Raw genomic sequence first — 17,627 nt, 5'->3', positions numbered from 1 at the left:
AGGTGAGACAGCCATCTGTCTGCTGAGGTAAAAAAAAAGAATGGAATAGTCCTTTTAAAATGACATTTTCAATTTTTCCCCTATGTCTACTATGCCCTCTTCCACCCTACTGCCTAAATGTCTCTTTTTAAATTGAAACTATCAGAGAATAATAGGAAAAGAAAAATCATAGTTGTCTGAGGCTCCTGCTAATGGGCTGTGCTCGACAGGCAGTCTGAGGAGGAACTTTTGCTGCATCCATTTCCCGCCTGGGGAAAGTGGAGAAGGGCCTGCAGTGCCAAACTCGGACCCACACCTGTGGGTGGGCGATCCCCATGGTGGCCAGCAGATAACTCGGAGGTCCAGGCTGCCCAGCTTGACACCTCGGTCATCTCCTCAAGGAATTTCCACAGGCAAGCAAGAAACACCCTCTTCTGACCTCGGGGTTGCCCTCTCTCAGCTCCCCCTCCTCACTGCAGACCTTTCCTCACACCTCTCTCCTGAGTGTGAACAGCAAGTCCTAACTTGCCAGGCCACCAGCCACTGCCAGCCTGAAGACACCCGGAGGTGGTGGAGTCCGTTCTGAGGTTCCCACAGGCCTCGGGGTCAACAGGAGGCCTTCTGTTTCCACTTCAGAGGGAAAGCCAGACGCCAACTTCCCTTGACCTCTGGAGTCCCCAAGCACTCTGTTTCCCTTCCTGAAAATGAAGCTATGCTTTCTCCTTTCTAGCGACTCTTCAAGTGTCAGTTAAAATGACTCCAGTGCTGTCTCTCCTCTTGAAGCAGAAACGCCCTGTTTACCTGCATCTTTCCTGGCATTATTCTCTGCTTTCTGTGCAGTTTACTTTTTTCCTTCTGTACCCACTAGACTGTTTTAGTTTGAAAGTGACCACAAGTGACAGCTTTATTAAAATGAAGACATCGAGGGTCCCCTGAAGGCTTCAGGCTTCTCTCACCAGCTGATCCCTGGGAGAGCTCAGTGCAGAAAGCACACTGCACACACGCGCGCGCGCACACACACACACACACACACACCACTGAGCTTCAGCTTTCCTTTGATTAAATCTTGACACAGCAGTGTCAGCTATGAGGTGCTATGAGAGAGACCCCAGAAACATGAGCGTTCCTGTCCCTGACCCAAAGGGATAGCATAGAACAGCCTCTCAGAAGCCATCCCCAAAGCCAGAATGAAAGCCAGCTCTTCCGTCCCTGGGCTTCCCTTCCAGACAGCCTTAAAGCCAGAGGTCTGGATGTGAATCCTAGTACCACTTCTTACTGAGAGGTTTTAGGCAGGCTGGTTTATTATTCATGTATTCACTCATCAAACTCCCACCTAGCCCCTACTGTATACCTGGCACTGTGTGACAAACTGGAAAACAGGAAAAACAGGACCCAGCTCCGCCTTTAAGTAACCAACAGTCTAATGAGAAAAGCAGACTAATAATTACAGGATAGTATGGTTTTCTCATCTGTAAAATGGGGCTAATTATCTCACAGCCTTATTTCAAGGATTAAATAATATGAAGTGGATTAAACAGTGCTAAATGCCTAGTACATGGCTGATAAATGTGAATTTTCTCTCTTTTTTCCTCTCCTTGACATAAAATCTCTGCCCTCCCTCTATCTGAATCATCACTCTGGTTTGAAGGACTGGGAAGAAGCTCTGTTCCCAGACACGGAGGCAGCATCACTAGGAGCTGTCATGCATGGCCTGGACCCAAAGTCAGGCCCTGGTCAGCAGGCCAGGGAGAGGAGACCCCATCCAAGGGAGACCCTGAAAAGCTGCCCACCTCTTTGTCCCATAAGCACCTGGTTTCATCTGAAAACAAACAAATAAGGATTTTCCTTCCTAGTGCACAAGTTTCTCCTGAAGTTGAAGGAAGTAACTGGATGTACGGTAAAATTGTCTAGGCTTCAAATCAGGATCCCTAGACCCTACCCAGGGCCTCCAGGACCCAGTAGAGGGTCCTCAGGGTATTCACCAAGTTGCATTGGGTCTTGGATCCTTCAGCAAACAATTTGAGGGTGAGGATGCTGATGTTATTTGCAACTCTAACATGTTCTGATTCTAACTAGAGAGCCTTTAGACAAGAACCTTCACCAGTTGGATATGATATAAGAACTGCAAACGTAGGAAGGTTTACCCTTCTTTGTTGATAGATGAGGAAAGAGAAAGTGACTGCACTGAGCTGTGCAACACAATACTCAAAGTTTCCACTATTGATCAGAGTGAAAGAAGACATTTAATTTTCTGTTTACAAAAATCAATGCATACTTTCTGTGTTTCTGAAGTAATTACAAACTTGAAAATACTTATGCCTATTTTGCTAAAAACAGCTGGCTCTTGTTGAAAAATAAGCAAAATTCACAATTGCTCCATTTTGGTAAATAAAATAATTATGTTTCTTGTTTCATTAAGGCAAATATCTTAACAAGTGACCAAAATAACCCCTGTTAATCAAGAAATAGTTTACTGCCTGGAAAGTTTCAGAATGATTTGCTACAATTCTCTCTAGTAAAGAGGCGAAATCATCCCTCAGTTTTCTGCTATCATTGGAAAGGAATCTTTTTAAAAAGCAATTTAAATAGATAAGTGCTATAAAAAAGTATAGAGTGTACCTTCCCAATGTGAACTACATCTATCTCTGAATTGTAAAGAATGTATATCAAAATTATATACAAAATTATTGCACATACAAATGTGCAACAAAATGCACATTTTGTAGAGGGGGAAGAAAGAAAAGATTAAATTGAATCTTCCTGACAATTGTCTTAAATCACACCTTCCTGCCTGCAATTGAAATTATAAGTCACTTTGCTTTGGGTTAAATCAGATTCATCCTGGCAGGAAGATAGGCTGATGTGGCTTCAATTTGGTTTGAAAGGTGAGATAGAAGAAAAGGAAAAATCTGTCCTCAAGAAGACACTCTTCACCAAGGAGCTAGGAAGTGACACTAACCCAGCAGGTAACTGGACACCCTGCATGACTCTTCCACCAGCCAAGGTTTCAACCAACACAGCACATTCCTGGCATTGTCTGCTGCCCACTGCAATGCCAAGTTTTTACAAAAGGTTTTACAAAACAAATTTGTAAAGGTTTTACAAAACAAATATTTTTCCACAAACAAGGGCAGGCCCCCAGTCTGGAGGGCTCAGAACTTCAGAGCAGCGGTCAGTGACACTAAGATGCCCTGGAGCAGATCTTCCAAGATGTCTCACCTGAGATGTGACCAGCATTAGTCTGGGCTCCCCTGGAGCCTAACTTATGACCATGTCAGGCTTGACTTATGTGGGAAAGTCCTAACTAATTGCAATGAAATGGGGCTAAATCTGATATACTAGGTGTTACAACCAGAAAATATATTCCTGACCGTATTTTCTATGTGAGCTTCAACAAGCAAAAATAGAATGAAGGAAAGGGGGAATGAAAGAAGACTGAAAAAGGGAACATGTTGTTCCCAGTAGCTCCCACCTGATACACAGGGTGGGGGTGCTTGCCTGCACATCACTTCATTTGATCAGCACAGCAATCCTACAATGGTTAAGGAGCGATTGTCTTCATTTCTTTTTTTTTTTTTTTTTTTTTTTTTTTTGAGACAGAATCTTGCTCTGTTGCCCAGGCTTGAGTACAATGGCACAATCTCGGCTCACTGCAACCTCTGCCTCCCAGGTTCAAGCAATTCTCCCGCCACAGCCTCCTGAGTAGCCAGGATTACAGGCACCTGCCACCAGGCCCAGCTAATTTTTGTATTTTTTTTTTTTTTTTTTTTTTAGTAGAGACGGGGTTTCACCATGTTGCTCAGGTTAGTCTCAAACTCCTGACCTAATGATTTGCCCGCCTCGGCCTCCCAAAGTACTGGGATTATAGGCATGAGCCACAGCACCTGGTCAATTGTCTTCATTTTTATGGTTGGGGAAACTGAGGCACTACAAGTGAAGAGACTTGCCCAAGGTCACCCAAACTGTAAACAGCAGCACTGATTCTCATGACTGCCTGCACACTCTTTTCCACCACACTAGCTGAGACACTCAGGCTTCATAACTAGCCCTCTCCAAATCTTTCTTACTCCACTCCCTGAAATCCTCCTCATTCTTCAGAGATGTGTCATTAGTCCCTATTCCTCCATGAAGTCTATTCTGACAATTTGCTCTTCTGGAATTCAATTTTAACCCTCATTACATGAGTTAGCTTGCAAAAGATCCTTAACTGTTTCTTGTTTTGTCTTCTCAGCCTGATTATGAGCTCTTCAAAGAAAAGGAGCGTGTCGCATATATTTTATCATCTCCCACCATGCCTGGCACAGTACCGAGCCCAAAAGAGGTGCCCAGGAAGCAGCCACAGAACAGCCTGCATTGATGCCTCTCTGCTCACCCCCTCTGGTAGCTCCCCAGTCTTTCCAGAGCATTCCATCTGCAGTGGCCTTTGAGGCTGCACAACCAGCTTCCCAACCAGCCCCTCTCTGGCTTCTTCCCCTGCCCCCTTTTCCCACCATCACCCTGCTCTAGCCACACTGGCCACTGTTTCTCAAACACATCAGGCACACTCCTGCCACAGGGGCTTTGCACTGGCTGTTCGCACCGCTTGGCACTCCCTTCCTCTAAACATACACATGGCGCACACCTCACCTTCTTCAAGTCTTTGCTTATAGCAGAGCCCCTGACCACCTCCTCGTTTAATTGTAGTCCCTCATATTTTTGCCCTGATTCCACTGATACATCACCAGCACAGGTGTTCAATAAATGCTTGTTCAGTGAAGGAAGGGAAGAATCTGAGCACATACCAAAAGAAGGCAGGAGTACAGGCCAGTCACACTCCCAGCCAACATTGAGGAGAGTGCGGTTTCTCCCAACTCCTCACGGTGGTTTTATTTCCTCCCATTCCCACACCACAATAAACAATGCCAGCCTTGGTGTTCACCTCCTACAACTGCCGACATAGCTAGGGGCCCACCATTTCATACATTTAACTCCAAATATTCCATTCCCTCAATTAAACGGGAAGTTCCTGGAAGGCCTGGCCATGTCTGCTATTGACTTTGTGTAGACCAGTCCCCCTCTTATGGTCCCCTACCGCACCCCATGCCCTGAGCCTAGAGGACCCCCAAAATAAAGCTATGGCCTGAGTGAGTGGAGATGATCTTGTTCATGTTAAGTCTGCTCCTGGGAGAAAAAATGATGCAGCTGGCTGCAAAACGCCATACCTAGAGTTTCTCTCAATCTTCCAGAGAGCTGAGCCCAGGTCAGCTCCTGGCACAGTCATCTTCCTACCTCTCCAGGAAAGGAGGCTGCCAAAATAATCACTTGGTAACCCACCTCAGGACTTCACTACCCTCAAAAAGTTTTCTTCCAGTCTCAACGTTTCTGCTAAAAGAAAGGATTCTCTTGATCAACATCAAAGGAGCAGAAAAACAAGACGGCCCTTAGCCCCTTACTAAGGAGCTTAAGAGTGGTAATAGGCTTTTAACTGTTACTAGCTGCTAAACCTGGGATAAGCTCATTACAGTCACTGAGCCTCAATTTCTTCATCTGTGAAATGGGGATAATAACACCATCCCACAGGCCTGCTTATAAGGTTAAGATGAGGTGACAGGTGTAAAGTATTCAGCACATCACAGGTGCTCAGCAAACATTAATTCTCTTTCTCTCCCCATTTCTTCTCCAGACAAATTCAGACCTATTTTTCTATAGTCCTTCCTCACTGGGTTTTTTTTTTTTTTTTCCTATTCTTGATTGATTGATCTCTTCTATGCACTTTCCATTGGATTCCTCTTCTAATATAAATCCCCAGGTTCTCATAAAATAAAAGGCCTGGCCTAATTATCGAGTTGGACATTCCATGTCATAATTCCCACATGTTATACCTTCTTCCATATACTCTTAGAAACTAAAGCAAATCAGATGATCCACTTATTATTAAAAATGAGATTTGGAAGTAGAAGAAACCAAAATGTTAAAAGACTCACTTCTCCAAGCCCATGAACTGACAGGTCTGAAGCCTTCTCGAGACTCTCCCTTCCTCTTAATAGCTCCTTCTCTCCCATCAGGGAAATATGATGATTAATTAGACAAAGCCTGTCCCACTTGTTGAAATCCTTTGAGGCAGGAACCATATAAACACAAAGCATTATAACTGCAATAAAGAGAAACCAGAAAACCCCTCTGCCTTGGGATGCCAACCAAGTCACAGCTAAATAAATCTGTAATGGAAGATCAAAAAGGATCTTCCACATGGATAATAGAAAATGTCACCAGCATAAACAGGAAGAGAAATTAGTTCAATAAAGGAATAAAGTTACATTTGTGGATCTTGAGTAAGATTCTTGCTTACTTGTAACTTTGCAGCATATAACTCACAAGGTTATTATGGACTCCTACTGTTTTGGGCAAATAAACAGCTGCTGATGTTTTGTGCCCAAACCACTTTATTAGAGCTTTCCTTTACAGCAATTGTTTCTTCCTTTACAAATCCTGAGAGGCTCAGACAGCTAAAAACCAGAGAATGCCAAAGCAGAAGGAATAACAAAGAAGATAGGAGGCAGCCTGTGTGGGAAGGGAAAATGGGGAAGGGGCTGTGGACCCTCACCTTCTTCTTTGTAACCTTCAAGCAAGTCAACGTTCAAGAGCAGAGATCAAAGACTGGATGCGGCACGATCAGAAAGGCTATTTTAACCCCGGTGCTAGGAGTTAACACGGAGCAGAATTTACCACTGTGAGAAGCCTCGGATGACCAACCCTCCAGGTCTGCCCAGGGAATTGGGGGCTTCCCTGGACCTGGGACTTTCAGTTTTAAAACAGGAAAGCGTGAGGCACATCAGGATAAGCTGGTCACCCTGAAAGACATGTGACTATGCCAGGGCACAGGAAAGCACTCAGCCCGGTGCCTGGGACATTTTGGGTGCTCAAAAGTCGCAATGAATCTGAAAGAGCTCTAGCCTGCAGCTGGAACACTCTGCTTTTTTGACAAGGACCAGTTCCTGGAGGCCCCGCAGTGACCTAGGAGAAAAGGTTGTCCACAGCTTTGTGGTGCCACTCCCTCACCCTCCTAGACCAGGGCCTTCCACTGCTGGCCACCCTACCTTCCAGGTTCCTTGTGGACACAAATGCAAACCAAACCCCTGCCTGGCCTCCCACTTGACCTGAGGCCTCTGAGCTTACACTCAAACACCATCTTTGATAAGATGATCTCCCATTCCTCTCTATGAGAAATGTTCATCCTCCTTTCTATTCCATAGAGAGCATTGGTTTTGTAGCCAGTTTCCCTTCTAGGCTCTACCACCCATCAGCCCTGTGACCTACCTTGGACAAACTCTCTAAGTCTTCATTTTCTTACCTCTAAAAACTCTACCTTACTATGTTGTGAAGATGAAAAGAAATCACTAATTTTAAAAATTACAATTTTATTTGTTCATTAAAATACATAAATCAAGTAATCATGGCTGGACAGCACCTGGGCCAGACCCTGACATACTAGAGTACCGTAGCTGTCTTCCTCCAGTCCCTTGATACAATCAATCTTTAATTCTCTATATGCCTGTTGCTCTTAAAATAAATCTGGGGTTTGGCTAGGATTCTCATTTGTCACTTCAAATCTTTCCTTAGCTTTCTAATTCTCATATCCATTGGCCTAAGCAATTTTGGTACTGTTCTCCTAAATCTCCAGATGCCATTAGCACAACATTTATTAAGCCGAGCTTCGAATCCTGTCTTGCCAGAGTCCCTGAATTACCTTCCTGCTCCTCTGGGACCTCAATGGCCTTTAACTCCAAGTTCCCAGGGGACAGAGATGGATGCACAAGTCAGATTGGCGAAGCCCAACAAAGCACCAGAGCTTGTTAAGATGCAGCACTCAACAATCTTAATCAGGGAACTCTGCTCTGAGACTTAAACTCAGCGCATTTGTAGAATGAACCTATTCATGCTAAAGAACTGGCCACAGGCCTCCTTTGTAGGCATCGTTTTTCAGTGTTCTCACCTGTTCCAAGGTGAAGAGTGCATATGCCACTTCTCTGGATCTTCCCAAACACTGTATTTCTGTGAGCTCTTAAAGGATGGTGGCAATGGAAAGTAGCCCAGTGAAGTATGCCTGTTGGCTCTAAAAACATTTTAGCAGTGGCTCCATACGGGAAGCCACTCAATGTTTATTGTGGCTGGACACTCAGGGGTTTCCACTAGCATCATTAAGGACAGCGTCATCTCCCAAAAATAAACCTTCACAAAACTGAAATTGAATGTCAGGCAGTGAAAGAGAACTACGTCTCAGAACTGCATCCCCACTGGGATGATCTGTCTAGCAACATATTTTAATCCATAATCGTGTAGTCAGAAAAACCACCAAAGCTTAAATGTTCGTATAACCAGGAATCCTTTTGCTTAAAGTTCCAGTTGGCTGCACTGGAACAATAGGGGTCTATAAAAGGTATACAGATCCACAGAGAAGATTCCAGAACAGCAGTCATTCCCAATCACTGCCACAACATACCGTGCTGTGGAATAGTTGTGAGGTAATTAGTGAGTAACAATAATTTAAGTACCAAAGCTTATGAATGATTAGCTTTAACTCTAATAAATTAAAGGGATTTCAAGGTTGTTACATTCCCTTGCATACTAATATGCTTTCTCAAGTAGGAAAAGAAAGGGTGGAGTAAGAATGAATGCATTGTGTTAGGAGGCACATCCTCCTAGCCCTGCCCTAGGGCACATGCCCTGTATGTAGGTATATGTGTGAGGAAGGGGGAAACCTCAAGGACCCCTGGACTCAAGCATTGCATTACAGATGGAGCTGACTCTAACACTAAAGGCAAGTGAGATTCAATAGCAACTGTAGGAGCCGTGAAATGCCACATCCCTGCCAAATCCAAGGCAGAAGCTCTACCCTTCAAGAGACGCTCCAGGCCAGCATAAACAGCATGGCCCGCCATTCATTGAAGGTGGATTAGCCACCAGTGGACCTCAGCCACTTTGCCTCTTGCTCCTGACTTGAGTGCCATCCAACCTGTATGGCCTCTGCCCTTCAGCTTCTTGCATAATTCCATCTCTCCCCAAAGCCCACCACACTGTCTTCTGATTACATCTATCACTCACATTCAGCTAGGTTTTTCCTCCAGGAGCTTTCTGTGTAACATCCCTCCAAGTAGACTGCTCAGCAATGTACTTCTCCACAGGACAGCCTGTCTGTCCCCATCTCCTAGATAAAACCCAGCTAACAAGAAGCCAAGCTTGGCTTTCCACCACAAACCAAAGGAGACCCTCAAGCCCCAAATCAAGACAACAGCTTTATATTAGTCCATTTTGTATTGCTATAAAGGAGTACCTGAGGCTTGGTAATTTATAAAATTACAAATTTATAATTTGGCTCATAGTTCTGCAAGCTGTTCAAAGTCCAGCATCTGCTAGGCTCCTGGGAAGACCTCAGGAAGCTTACAATCATGGCAGAAGGTAACAGGGAAGCAGGTGTGTCACAGTGATAGAGGGGAGAGAGAGAGAGAAAAGAAAAGAAGAAGAAGGAGAAGAAGAAGAAGAAGAGGAGGAGGAGGAGGATGAGGAGGAGGAGGAGAAGGAGGAGGAGGAGCAGCTAGGCTCTTTTAACAACCAGCTCTTGCATGAACAAATACAGCAAGAACTCATTCATTATCGGGAAGACAGCACCAAGCCATTCACAAAAACACCTCCCACTAGGCACCACCTCAAACACTGGTGACCACATTTCAATACAAGATTTGGAGGGAACAAACATTCAAAGCATATCAAGGGCATTCAGCTATTCAAGTGAAATGAGGTCAGAAATCCTATACGATGGTAATGAAGACGCTCCAGTAACCCTGTATGTGACTCTGAATCCCATAAATACCTTTGGGAAAACATAGGCCAGCCTAACCCAAGTGGCTAAAGCCGACCTTCAAGGCCCTCATAAATGACAAAACCAGACTGTGGCTCTCTGGCACTTTCCATTCTGAATTCTCCTTGAGATTCTCCACCAACCTACTTATCAAGGGCAAATAACTATTTATGTCAAGTGAGTGGGAAAGAATGTGGAATTCATTTATTTTACAGCCTACACACTTCTGGCTAAAAATGAAGATTCTTTGGTCATGGGGAAAAGTTGTGTCCTTTGGCAAGGCTTTTCTTCTTCATAAAGCTGTGGTTCTGAACTATTAACAAAGGTAATTAGGCTCAACTCCTAAGTCCTGCTATTGAACTCTTTCAAAATGTCAATCACTGTTACTAATATAATTTCACATGCAACAGTTCATTCCAGAGGACAAATAGCTTTACCATTTAAATGACACTCTTTCCTCAAATAAACTCCAAGCACTCAGCAAACATCATATCCTCTTTTTCACAAACACTGCCAAGTCAAAGATCAGATGAGAAGGACATGAGCCAATTCTAAGTGACATCCAAAAGCTATAGGAGACAGAAAAACATCCAAGCCCAGGACATTTGCTGATTCTTAGGGACCATAAATGATTTGTAGTCATGGCAAACAACCTGCTGTTACCGACCTGGTATACATTCATATGCACATAGTATGACTAATAAACTTTCAGGAAACAAAATGCAGTTAATAACCCATTTCTCCATTGTTGGGATGATCTTGACTCAATGAAGTAAGATAATGGATTTAGAAATTAGTCACATAATGTAATACATTATTAATCATGGTATTCAGAAGGGTAAATAGATGTTACAAGAACACCACCCAGGAATTCAATTTCCTTTTAGATTTATTTACTCTCCTGAATTCTTTATACCACTATCATCCCTCACAAAAATATAACAGTCTGATCTTTCCTCTTTTCCCGAAACAGTTATTTTCAACTTTGTTTTCAAAAGAAGTAGAACCTTTTTTAAAAATGAAATATTTTATAGAACGACAAATAGAAAACAGAAGACAGTGGAGTTTTGTTGTTGCAGGGAGGGGAGGGAGTACCTACAGGCAGAGTCTGGGAGACTCCACTTCACCCTTTTAATTCTCAGTCCCCAGATCAAACCTTCTACAAGTTTAGGGCTCCTGGGGACACAGTTTGAAAACCACTGCCCTAAGACATCTATGTAAAACTAAAATTATGTATGTAACATATGATACAGGCAAAACATTTATTTATCAAAAAATACGTAAAATACACAAATCAGAAACACTGAGAGTCTTTTTTTTCTTCTTCTTTGTAGAAATGGGGGGTCTCACCATATTGTCCAGGTTGGTCTTGAACTCCTGGGCTCAAGTGATCCTCCCACTTTGGCCTCCCAAAGTGCTGGGATTACAGGCGTGAGCCACCACGCCTGGCCAAACACTGATAGTCTGAGAAAACAGTGAGCAAGGACACAAATAGTCCCACAAGATAAAACAAACATCAGGGGTTGGGGAGGATATTAAGTTCTAGAATAATCAAAGGAGTACAAATCAAAAGAATAGAGCATTTGACAGGGATTACATTTACTCAGAAAAATTTGAATGATAACACCCAATGCTGGCCAGGCTCCATGACATTGGTACAATAATACACTACTGGTGGCTGTAAAGAAAGCCTTTCCTTCTGAAAAAACAATCTTTTATAAAAATGTTCAGACTGTTTCAGTCAGTACTAATCCCACTTCTGGAAAGACATCCTTAAAAATAATCAAAAAACAGTGAGGTGAAGATGTTCATTTCTGCTCTAATTATAATAGCAAAACAAATGTCCAACAATAGGAAAGTGGTTGAATCAGTAATGGTATACTGATGACAGAATACTATTCAGTCATTAAAAATACAGTAAAAGTTCTCTTTAGAAACTCTCCATTTAATCAATTCTCCAGATTAACTATGCTTGCCACTCCCTCTGTAACAAACCCTATTTGTCTCTAGTACCACTGCCCACGGCTCCTGCAAATAGTTGAGTTGCACACTTACCAGCCATCCAGTGGGTTTGTTCTCAAATGTGTTTACACTATTTGTACTTGTCACTGTAACAGCATAACCTAATCACGTATTACATAAACCAATGAAATATGACTGCTAAAAAGATGAGCATTGTTTCTAAGAAAATTACTTTAAGTTCTAAGTGCTTTGCAAAGCCTTTATAAAGGGTAGTCGGTTAAAGAAAAGCAATCAAATTACATGTGAGCAAAATCATTGCAAAAGATCAGACAAAAATTGTAACAATTTAGGCTACTACGCTGACACTGCTTCATAAGCACCTTTAAGTTTTCAACGAATTTTAAAGAAAACAGAACTAGAAATCAAACTTTGTAAACAGGACATTATGGGAGTGGTTTGTGCAAGGAAGATGAACAGAACGCCAAATGGCAGATGCATTTCAAAGACAAAACTTTGACCTGATATCAAGAGTCTTGCAAATGAATCCACATTTTGGATAACATTAAAATAAAAATATCTAAGGCAAGTATGTAATATTTTGTTGTACTCTCCTCTTTAACCAGTTTTTCTATTAACTAACTGAAGCCCTGATCACATCGACTAAGAGGAATTCTTTGTCCTTTGAAAACAAGTCCACTATGACAGGGACCAAGAGTGCCCATACTCTTGTAGAGTGTCTTTAGTGTACAGTTCACCACTATAATCCCCAATCACTTTCCCAGTGCAGTGCCTGGCACACATTAGGTCTCCAACAGATAACCGTTGAACCAATAAACTATGTAGCCAATATGGAAAAAATAGCGCTTCATTAACAAAAAGAAAGTGAAAAAGCAGAATATAAAATTACATGTAAAACATGACTACACCTTCATTTTGAAATATGGAGGCAAATGAACAAAGCTAGAAGGAAATGCTCAAAATGCAAACTGATTTTTAGGGTAGAATGAATTATGGGCAGTTTTATGCATTTTTAAATATTTTCCTAAACATTGGCACATTCTTTTCCATATTCAGAAAGCTACTAAGAAAAGAAGAAAGCTATCTTTATTTTTGCGGAACTTCCAAAATAAGAACTGAATCAACATTTCCATTTCCTGCACTCTCCAACATTGAGAACTCCTTTAGCAAATTCTTGCTTCATCCACCTCACCATGTCAAGCCATCAGATCTTTCTACTCCTAAGATGGAGGGAACCTGACCCTGACTAACACTTACTTTGTGTTTCTAAACCCCCAGGATGCTTTTTTTAAAAACTCATAAGTTATCCACCCTCTCATTTAACATCTATTTGGTCAAAAAACTTCTCAAAACTGCAATTTACATTCCCAAGAGATTCCCAAACACCATCTAATTAAATCATTCAATCAGAAAACAAATTAAAATGAAATATCACTGCAACTCCCAAGACGAAAATAAACTTTTCAGTCATGACTAGAACAGACCTCTGGGGTGATGCTCCAAAGCCTCTTCTAATTGTAAGTCCTGTGGAACATCCTGCAGAACATTTTGTGACATCTGCAGCTACCAGGAGACTTTCCTTCTAAAGAAAAGAGGAGCCTGAACAAGACTCCAAAGCAAAACATCTTTTTTGGAGAGTGGTAACACTTTCATTAATGACTAACGTGGCCCTAGGCATCTGCACTCATCCATGCATCCACACTTTCACCCCACAGCTACTTTCTGTAGGATGTGCCAGGGACTGTCCTGCATGTTCAGCAAACATTAGTTAAGGGACTGGAATCTCTGCCTCTTGACATGAAACAAAGCAAAACCCAGAGCTTCCTGAGTTTATCTATAGCGTTTCCAAGTGGGAAGGCTGCTGACTCCCTCACCCCTCAGCCATCCTCTGAGGTCTCTTCCTCTGACACCCACTTCCACCATTGTTAACGGACTCCAAGGGACCCTGGGGCCCTCCTGGGAGACAGTTTAGTACGTGGCTAAGAACTTAGACTTCTGAAGCCACACTGGCTGAGCTTACATCCCTGTACTACCACATACCAGTGTGTGACCCTGGACAAATCATATACCCTCTCCCTGCCTCAGTTTCCATATCTGTAAAATGGAGCGAATATTACCTACTTCATAAGGTTGTGAAGATTAAATAAGTCCATATATGTAAAGTGTTTAGAATAGGGCCTGACACATCCTAGGTGCTATGTAATTTTAGCTATTATTATTACCCCTTATTCCCTCCAGCTCAGCAAAGTAAACTGGGTTGTTCTAAGGGCTATGCTGACTAGAGGGAACTTGACAGTGAGGTATACATAAACAGCTTGTACCATCAAGCACAAGAGCTTGATCTTATTGTCCTTTACCACCCTCTGCCTTCAGAGAGCTGCACTTGACCAGCCCCAGATTTTGTAGGCCCTTTACCTCTGTTCCCTAAATCCCAGCTCAGGATGGCCCCAGCACCGCAAAGGGACCAGTTGGTCATTGCTACACCATAATGGCACAGCCAACCTGGTAACCTCTGCCCCTGCCTGCCTCATTTCCAGTCTTTCCAAGTCACTGACCCTTCCTTACCTTCCCATAGGTTGCAGCTTTGGCCCTCTGTCTTGAGATTGTGGTTATTTCTGAATACCCACAGGGGTCATTGCATGTGTACAAGTGGAACAACACGTGTTTTAGGGACCCTGCCTCTTTTTTTTTAACCTATCTTCTCCAATTTTTCAGGTATAGATTTGAAAGTGCTGAACAACACATAGTTATAAAGTTTCTGGGGAGAAAAATCACAATGCTTCCTTTCAACTTCAACACTATGCTTGTTTCCATGTCGAACCTTAGAAATCATATGACATGGTCCACATTCCACATGACAGGCACCCACTCCGTGACAGGCTCAGGGGTTAATGGCATCCCCTGAGCACTACCTTGCTCACCTCCTGCCTGACCAGAAAGAAAAGCACAAGAGAATCATTTTCCAGGAAAACACACACACAGAATCTGTGAATGAAAATCTCAAAATCTGTCGGCAAACTAGAAATGTCAAAGTAAGGTATGGCTTTGTGTCTCCCAGGGAACATTCTGAATCACCCTGGGGGAAACACTGTACTTCTATTGCTGATTAATAGTCAATCAAGATCTGTTTGATGGAAAAGGACACGTAAGAAATAATAGCAACAGGCACCCACAGATAGGTAAATTGGTTTCCAAGCCCAGTGCCAGGTTGAGAGGCAGAGGCAGGTCTGAAGAAGAAGCTATCTATGTCCCTCTTTTCTGGAAGGGTGCCGAAGCCATGGGCTTGTTTTGAAGTCATTAGTCAGGAAGCACTATGGGTGTGGATGCCTCTCCTGCACTCACCTGAACCTCCCTGAACCTTCTCCTCCTGGGAAGCAACTATTCTGGACACCTGGGGAAACACCAAATTCAGACGGAGGAGCCATCTCTACCCTGGCAAGGGCAGCAGGTGCAAGGATTGAAATTCAGACATCCACGTGTAAACAAAAGGGAATGCTCCTGGCGGGGGGCGGGGGAGGAGGGGGAAGACTTCAGTTCAATTCGATTTTGCCAAGGTCTGCCATGCTCTGGCCCCTGAGCCTGGTGGGCCTGCCAGGTTTACAGGGGAACTAGGCTCGGCCCTGCCCTTAAGAAGCTCACATGCCTGGTAGAAAGCAGGGGGCGCGGGGAGGAGAAGAAGTGTGGACGTGAGCGCGCGTGTGTGTGCACACCCGGCACCAGTGCTCCTGGCCGGGAACTCCATCCCCTCCCTCTGACAGCTCATTGACCAGGTCGCCTCGGGAGAGGGCCCTGCAACCCCCACCCTCCCTTTGGACCTCCGCACTGGTCTGGAGCGCACCCAACCGGCATAACCTTACACTTCAGACCCAACCCAGGTAGGTCTGTCTGATCCGCCCCAGCTGCTCCCAGGGCCTAAGAGTGGAGCTACCGGAGGAATCGGCCTTCACCGGGTCCTGGGCGGCTCCGCGGGGAAGGCGCAGCCCAGGGCGTGTTCTTCCAGTCTTGGGCGGAGGCATCACCACAGTGGACAGAGCTCAAGCTCCAGCGCTACTTCCCGGCGTTGATATCTGCTCCTGGAGAGGGTCCTGGACCCGTGGGCTGTGGTGGGGGTAGGGACTGCTATAGGTTCAAGCGGCCCTCCTTGCTTTCCCCATCGCTTACCAACCGGATCATAGCAAGACTGAGGCTGTGGCTGAAACAACGCAATTTTCCTAGCCTCGCTTGTCCGGCAACCTGCGAGTCTTAACTGCCAATAGTCAGGGCCGCCGCGCGGGCATCTCGCCTGACGCCTACAGTGGCCAAAAAAGCTCGTTTGCCCGCGCGTTCCCTCTTGTACACACACAGACATTCACATGCACACACACTCTGAGCCGGACTTGTGTACGATCCCGAGAGTCCGCGAGCAACCACTCCAGAGTCACACGCACATTTGGACACGTGCGCAGCGCGCCCCCACATCGCCAGCTAGCTGCACATATCCGCGCGTGCAGCCCTGCGCACACACTTGTGCCCCAGGGAAGCGCGCACAGCCGCAGACAGAGGGTCCCACACGCAGGCAAGAGCTCACACTCAGGCCCCACGACTACCACGCATCTGCGGCCCCAGAGCCCCGCCGTGGCTGAGTTGATGCTCACCAGCCCCAGCGCACCCCGCGCCGCGCAGGGCACTCCCGGGCCTCATGGGCAACCCAAGTTTCCGGGGCGCCCGTACCTTGAATGTGCTGCTTGATGACATTCTCCAGGTGGTCCAGCCGCTCAATAATCTTCAGAGTGTCCCCTTTGTCTTCCTCCAGCTTCTTGTCGGGCGCCGGCTCCTGCCCCCGCACATACACACTGGCGATGTAGTTGGTGACCCAGCCCACGTAGAGCAGGCAGATGATGTTAGTCATGCCGCTCAGGATCACGCAAGTGGACACCAAAGTTTTGGTCTTCCTGGTGCACACCATTCTGGGCTCCTTCCTCCATATAGAGCTCCCGGGGGCCCTTTCTTGTCGCGCGCCCCGGACTCCCCCACGCTCACACCCCGTAGCACGTCCGGAGCCGCTGGGCACACCAGCACTTGAGTTCTGAGGTTCTCCAAAGCCCGGTCCGCTGCCGGCGAAGCTGCCGTGCCCAAGTTTGCAGCTCCTGCTGCTGGCCACCCGGAGAGACCTTGACAAAGGAAACCAGGTGGAATTTTTTCCAAATTAAAAATCCCTGAGCCCTTCCTAGAGGGGTCACGGGTAGCCGGCAGCCGCGCTCCCAGATGTGTACCTCTGGGAAACTTTGCCACTGCCTGTGTCGGCGGCCACACCGTTTCCCATCGCCAGTGCCGGCTGCCTTGGCGGTCGGACCGGCGGGCGCTGCTAGGAGAACCGCTGCAGCGGCAGCGGCGGCTGGGAGAGCCGCGAAGAAGAGCGGCCCGGCCCCCTCCGAGCGACAAGCGCCGCCACCAATCGTGCTCCGGCTCTGGAGAGGGGCAGGTGCTGAGCGGCAGCGGACCAACGGGGCGGGAGCGGGGGGCGGAGTCCAGCCCCCAGGCCCCACCTACTGGCCGCCCCTGGCTCCCGCCCCCAGGGACGCGCCAGGGCCTCCACCCGCGCCTTCACAGGCTGCCCCAGACCCGAAGCTCCCGGAGAGGGCGCGCTTCCAGTCCCAGCCCTTAGGTCGGCAGCTTCCTCCGTGAGGGGAATTCCATCTCTTGCTCTTGGGCAGGAATCTCCTGGTTTTGTGGGGGTCGCACGGGTCAGCTTCTTTCATCCGCCCGGGGCTTCTCGCATTGGTGCCACCAGTCGACTCCTGGAATCTTTTCTTGGTTGCCAGGACCCTGAGAAGCCAAGGAAGTGCCAGCCCCA

At 45.7% G+C, this 17,627-nt stretch overlaps 1 protein-coding gene across 2 annotated transcripts in view; it reads right to left on the bottom strand.

The window, feature by feature from the left end:
• Nucleotides 1-17,151, bottom strand: part of GALNT18 (polypeptide N-acetylgalactosaminyltransferase 18) — a 371,780-nt gene extending 354,629 nt beyond the window's left edge. For both annotated transcript variants that reach the window (XM_026454004.2, XM_026454005.2), the window contains exon 1: nucleotides 16,505-17,151. In XM_026454004.2, coding sequence (XP_026309789.1) covers nucleotides 16,505-16,739 — 235 coding nt within the window. In that variant the 5' untranslated portion in view covers nucleotides 16,740-17,151. The remainder of the gene's footprint in view (nucleotides 1-16,504) is intronic.
• Nucleotides 17,152-17,627: the final 476 nt, after the last annotated feature.

This window comes from Piliocolobus tephrosceles, chromosome 13 (assembly GCF_002776525.5).
Source record: "Piliocolobus tephrosceles isolate RC106 chromosome 13, ASM277652v3, whole genome shotgun sequence".
In the NCBI taxonomy this organism is placed as follows: domain Eukaryota; kingdom Metazoa; phylum Chordata; class Mammalia; order Primates; family Cercopithecidae; genus Piliocolobus; species Piliocolobus tephrosceles.
The sequence above is the reverse complement of the archived record's forward strand: the minus strand, read 5'-3'. Positions and strand labels throughout refer to the sequence as shown.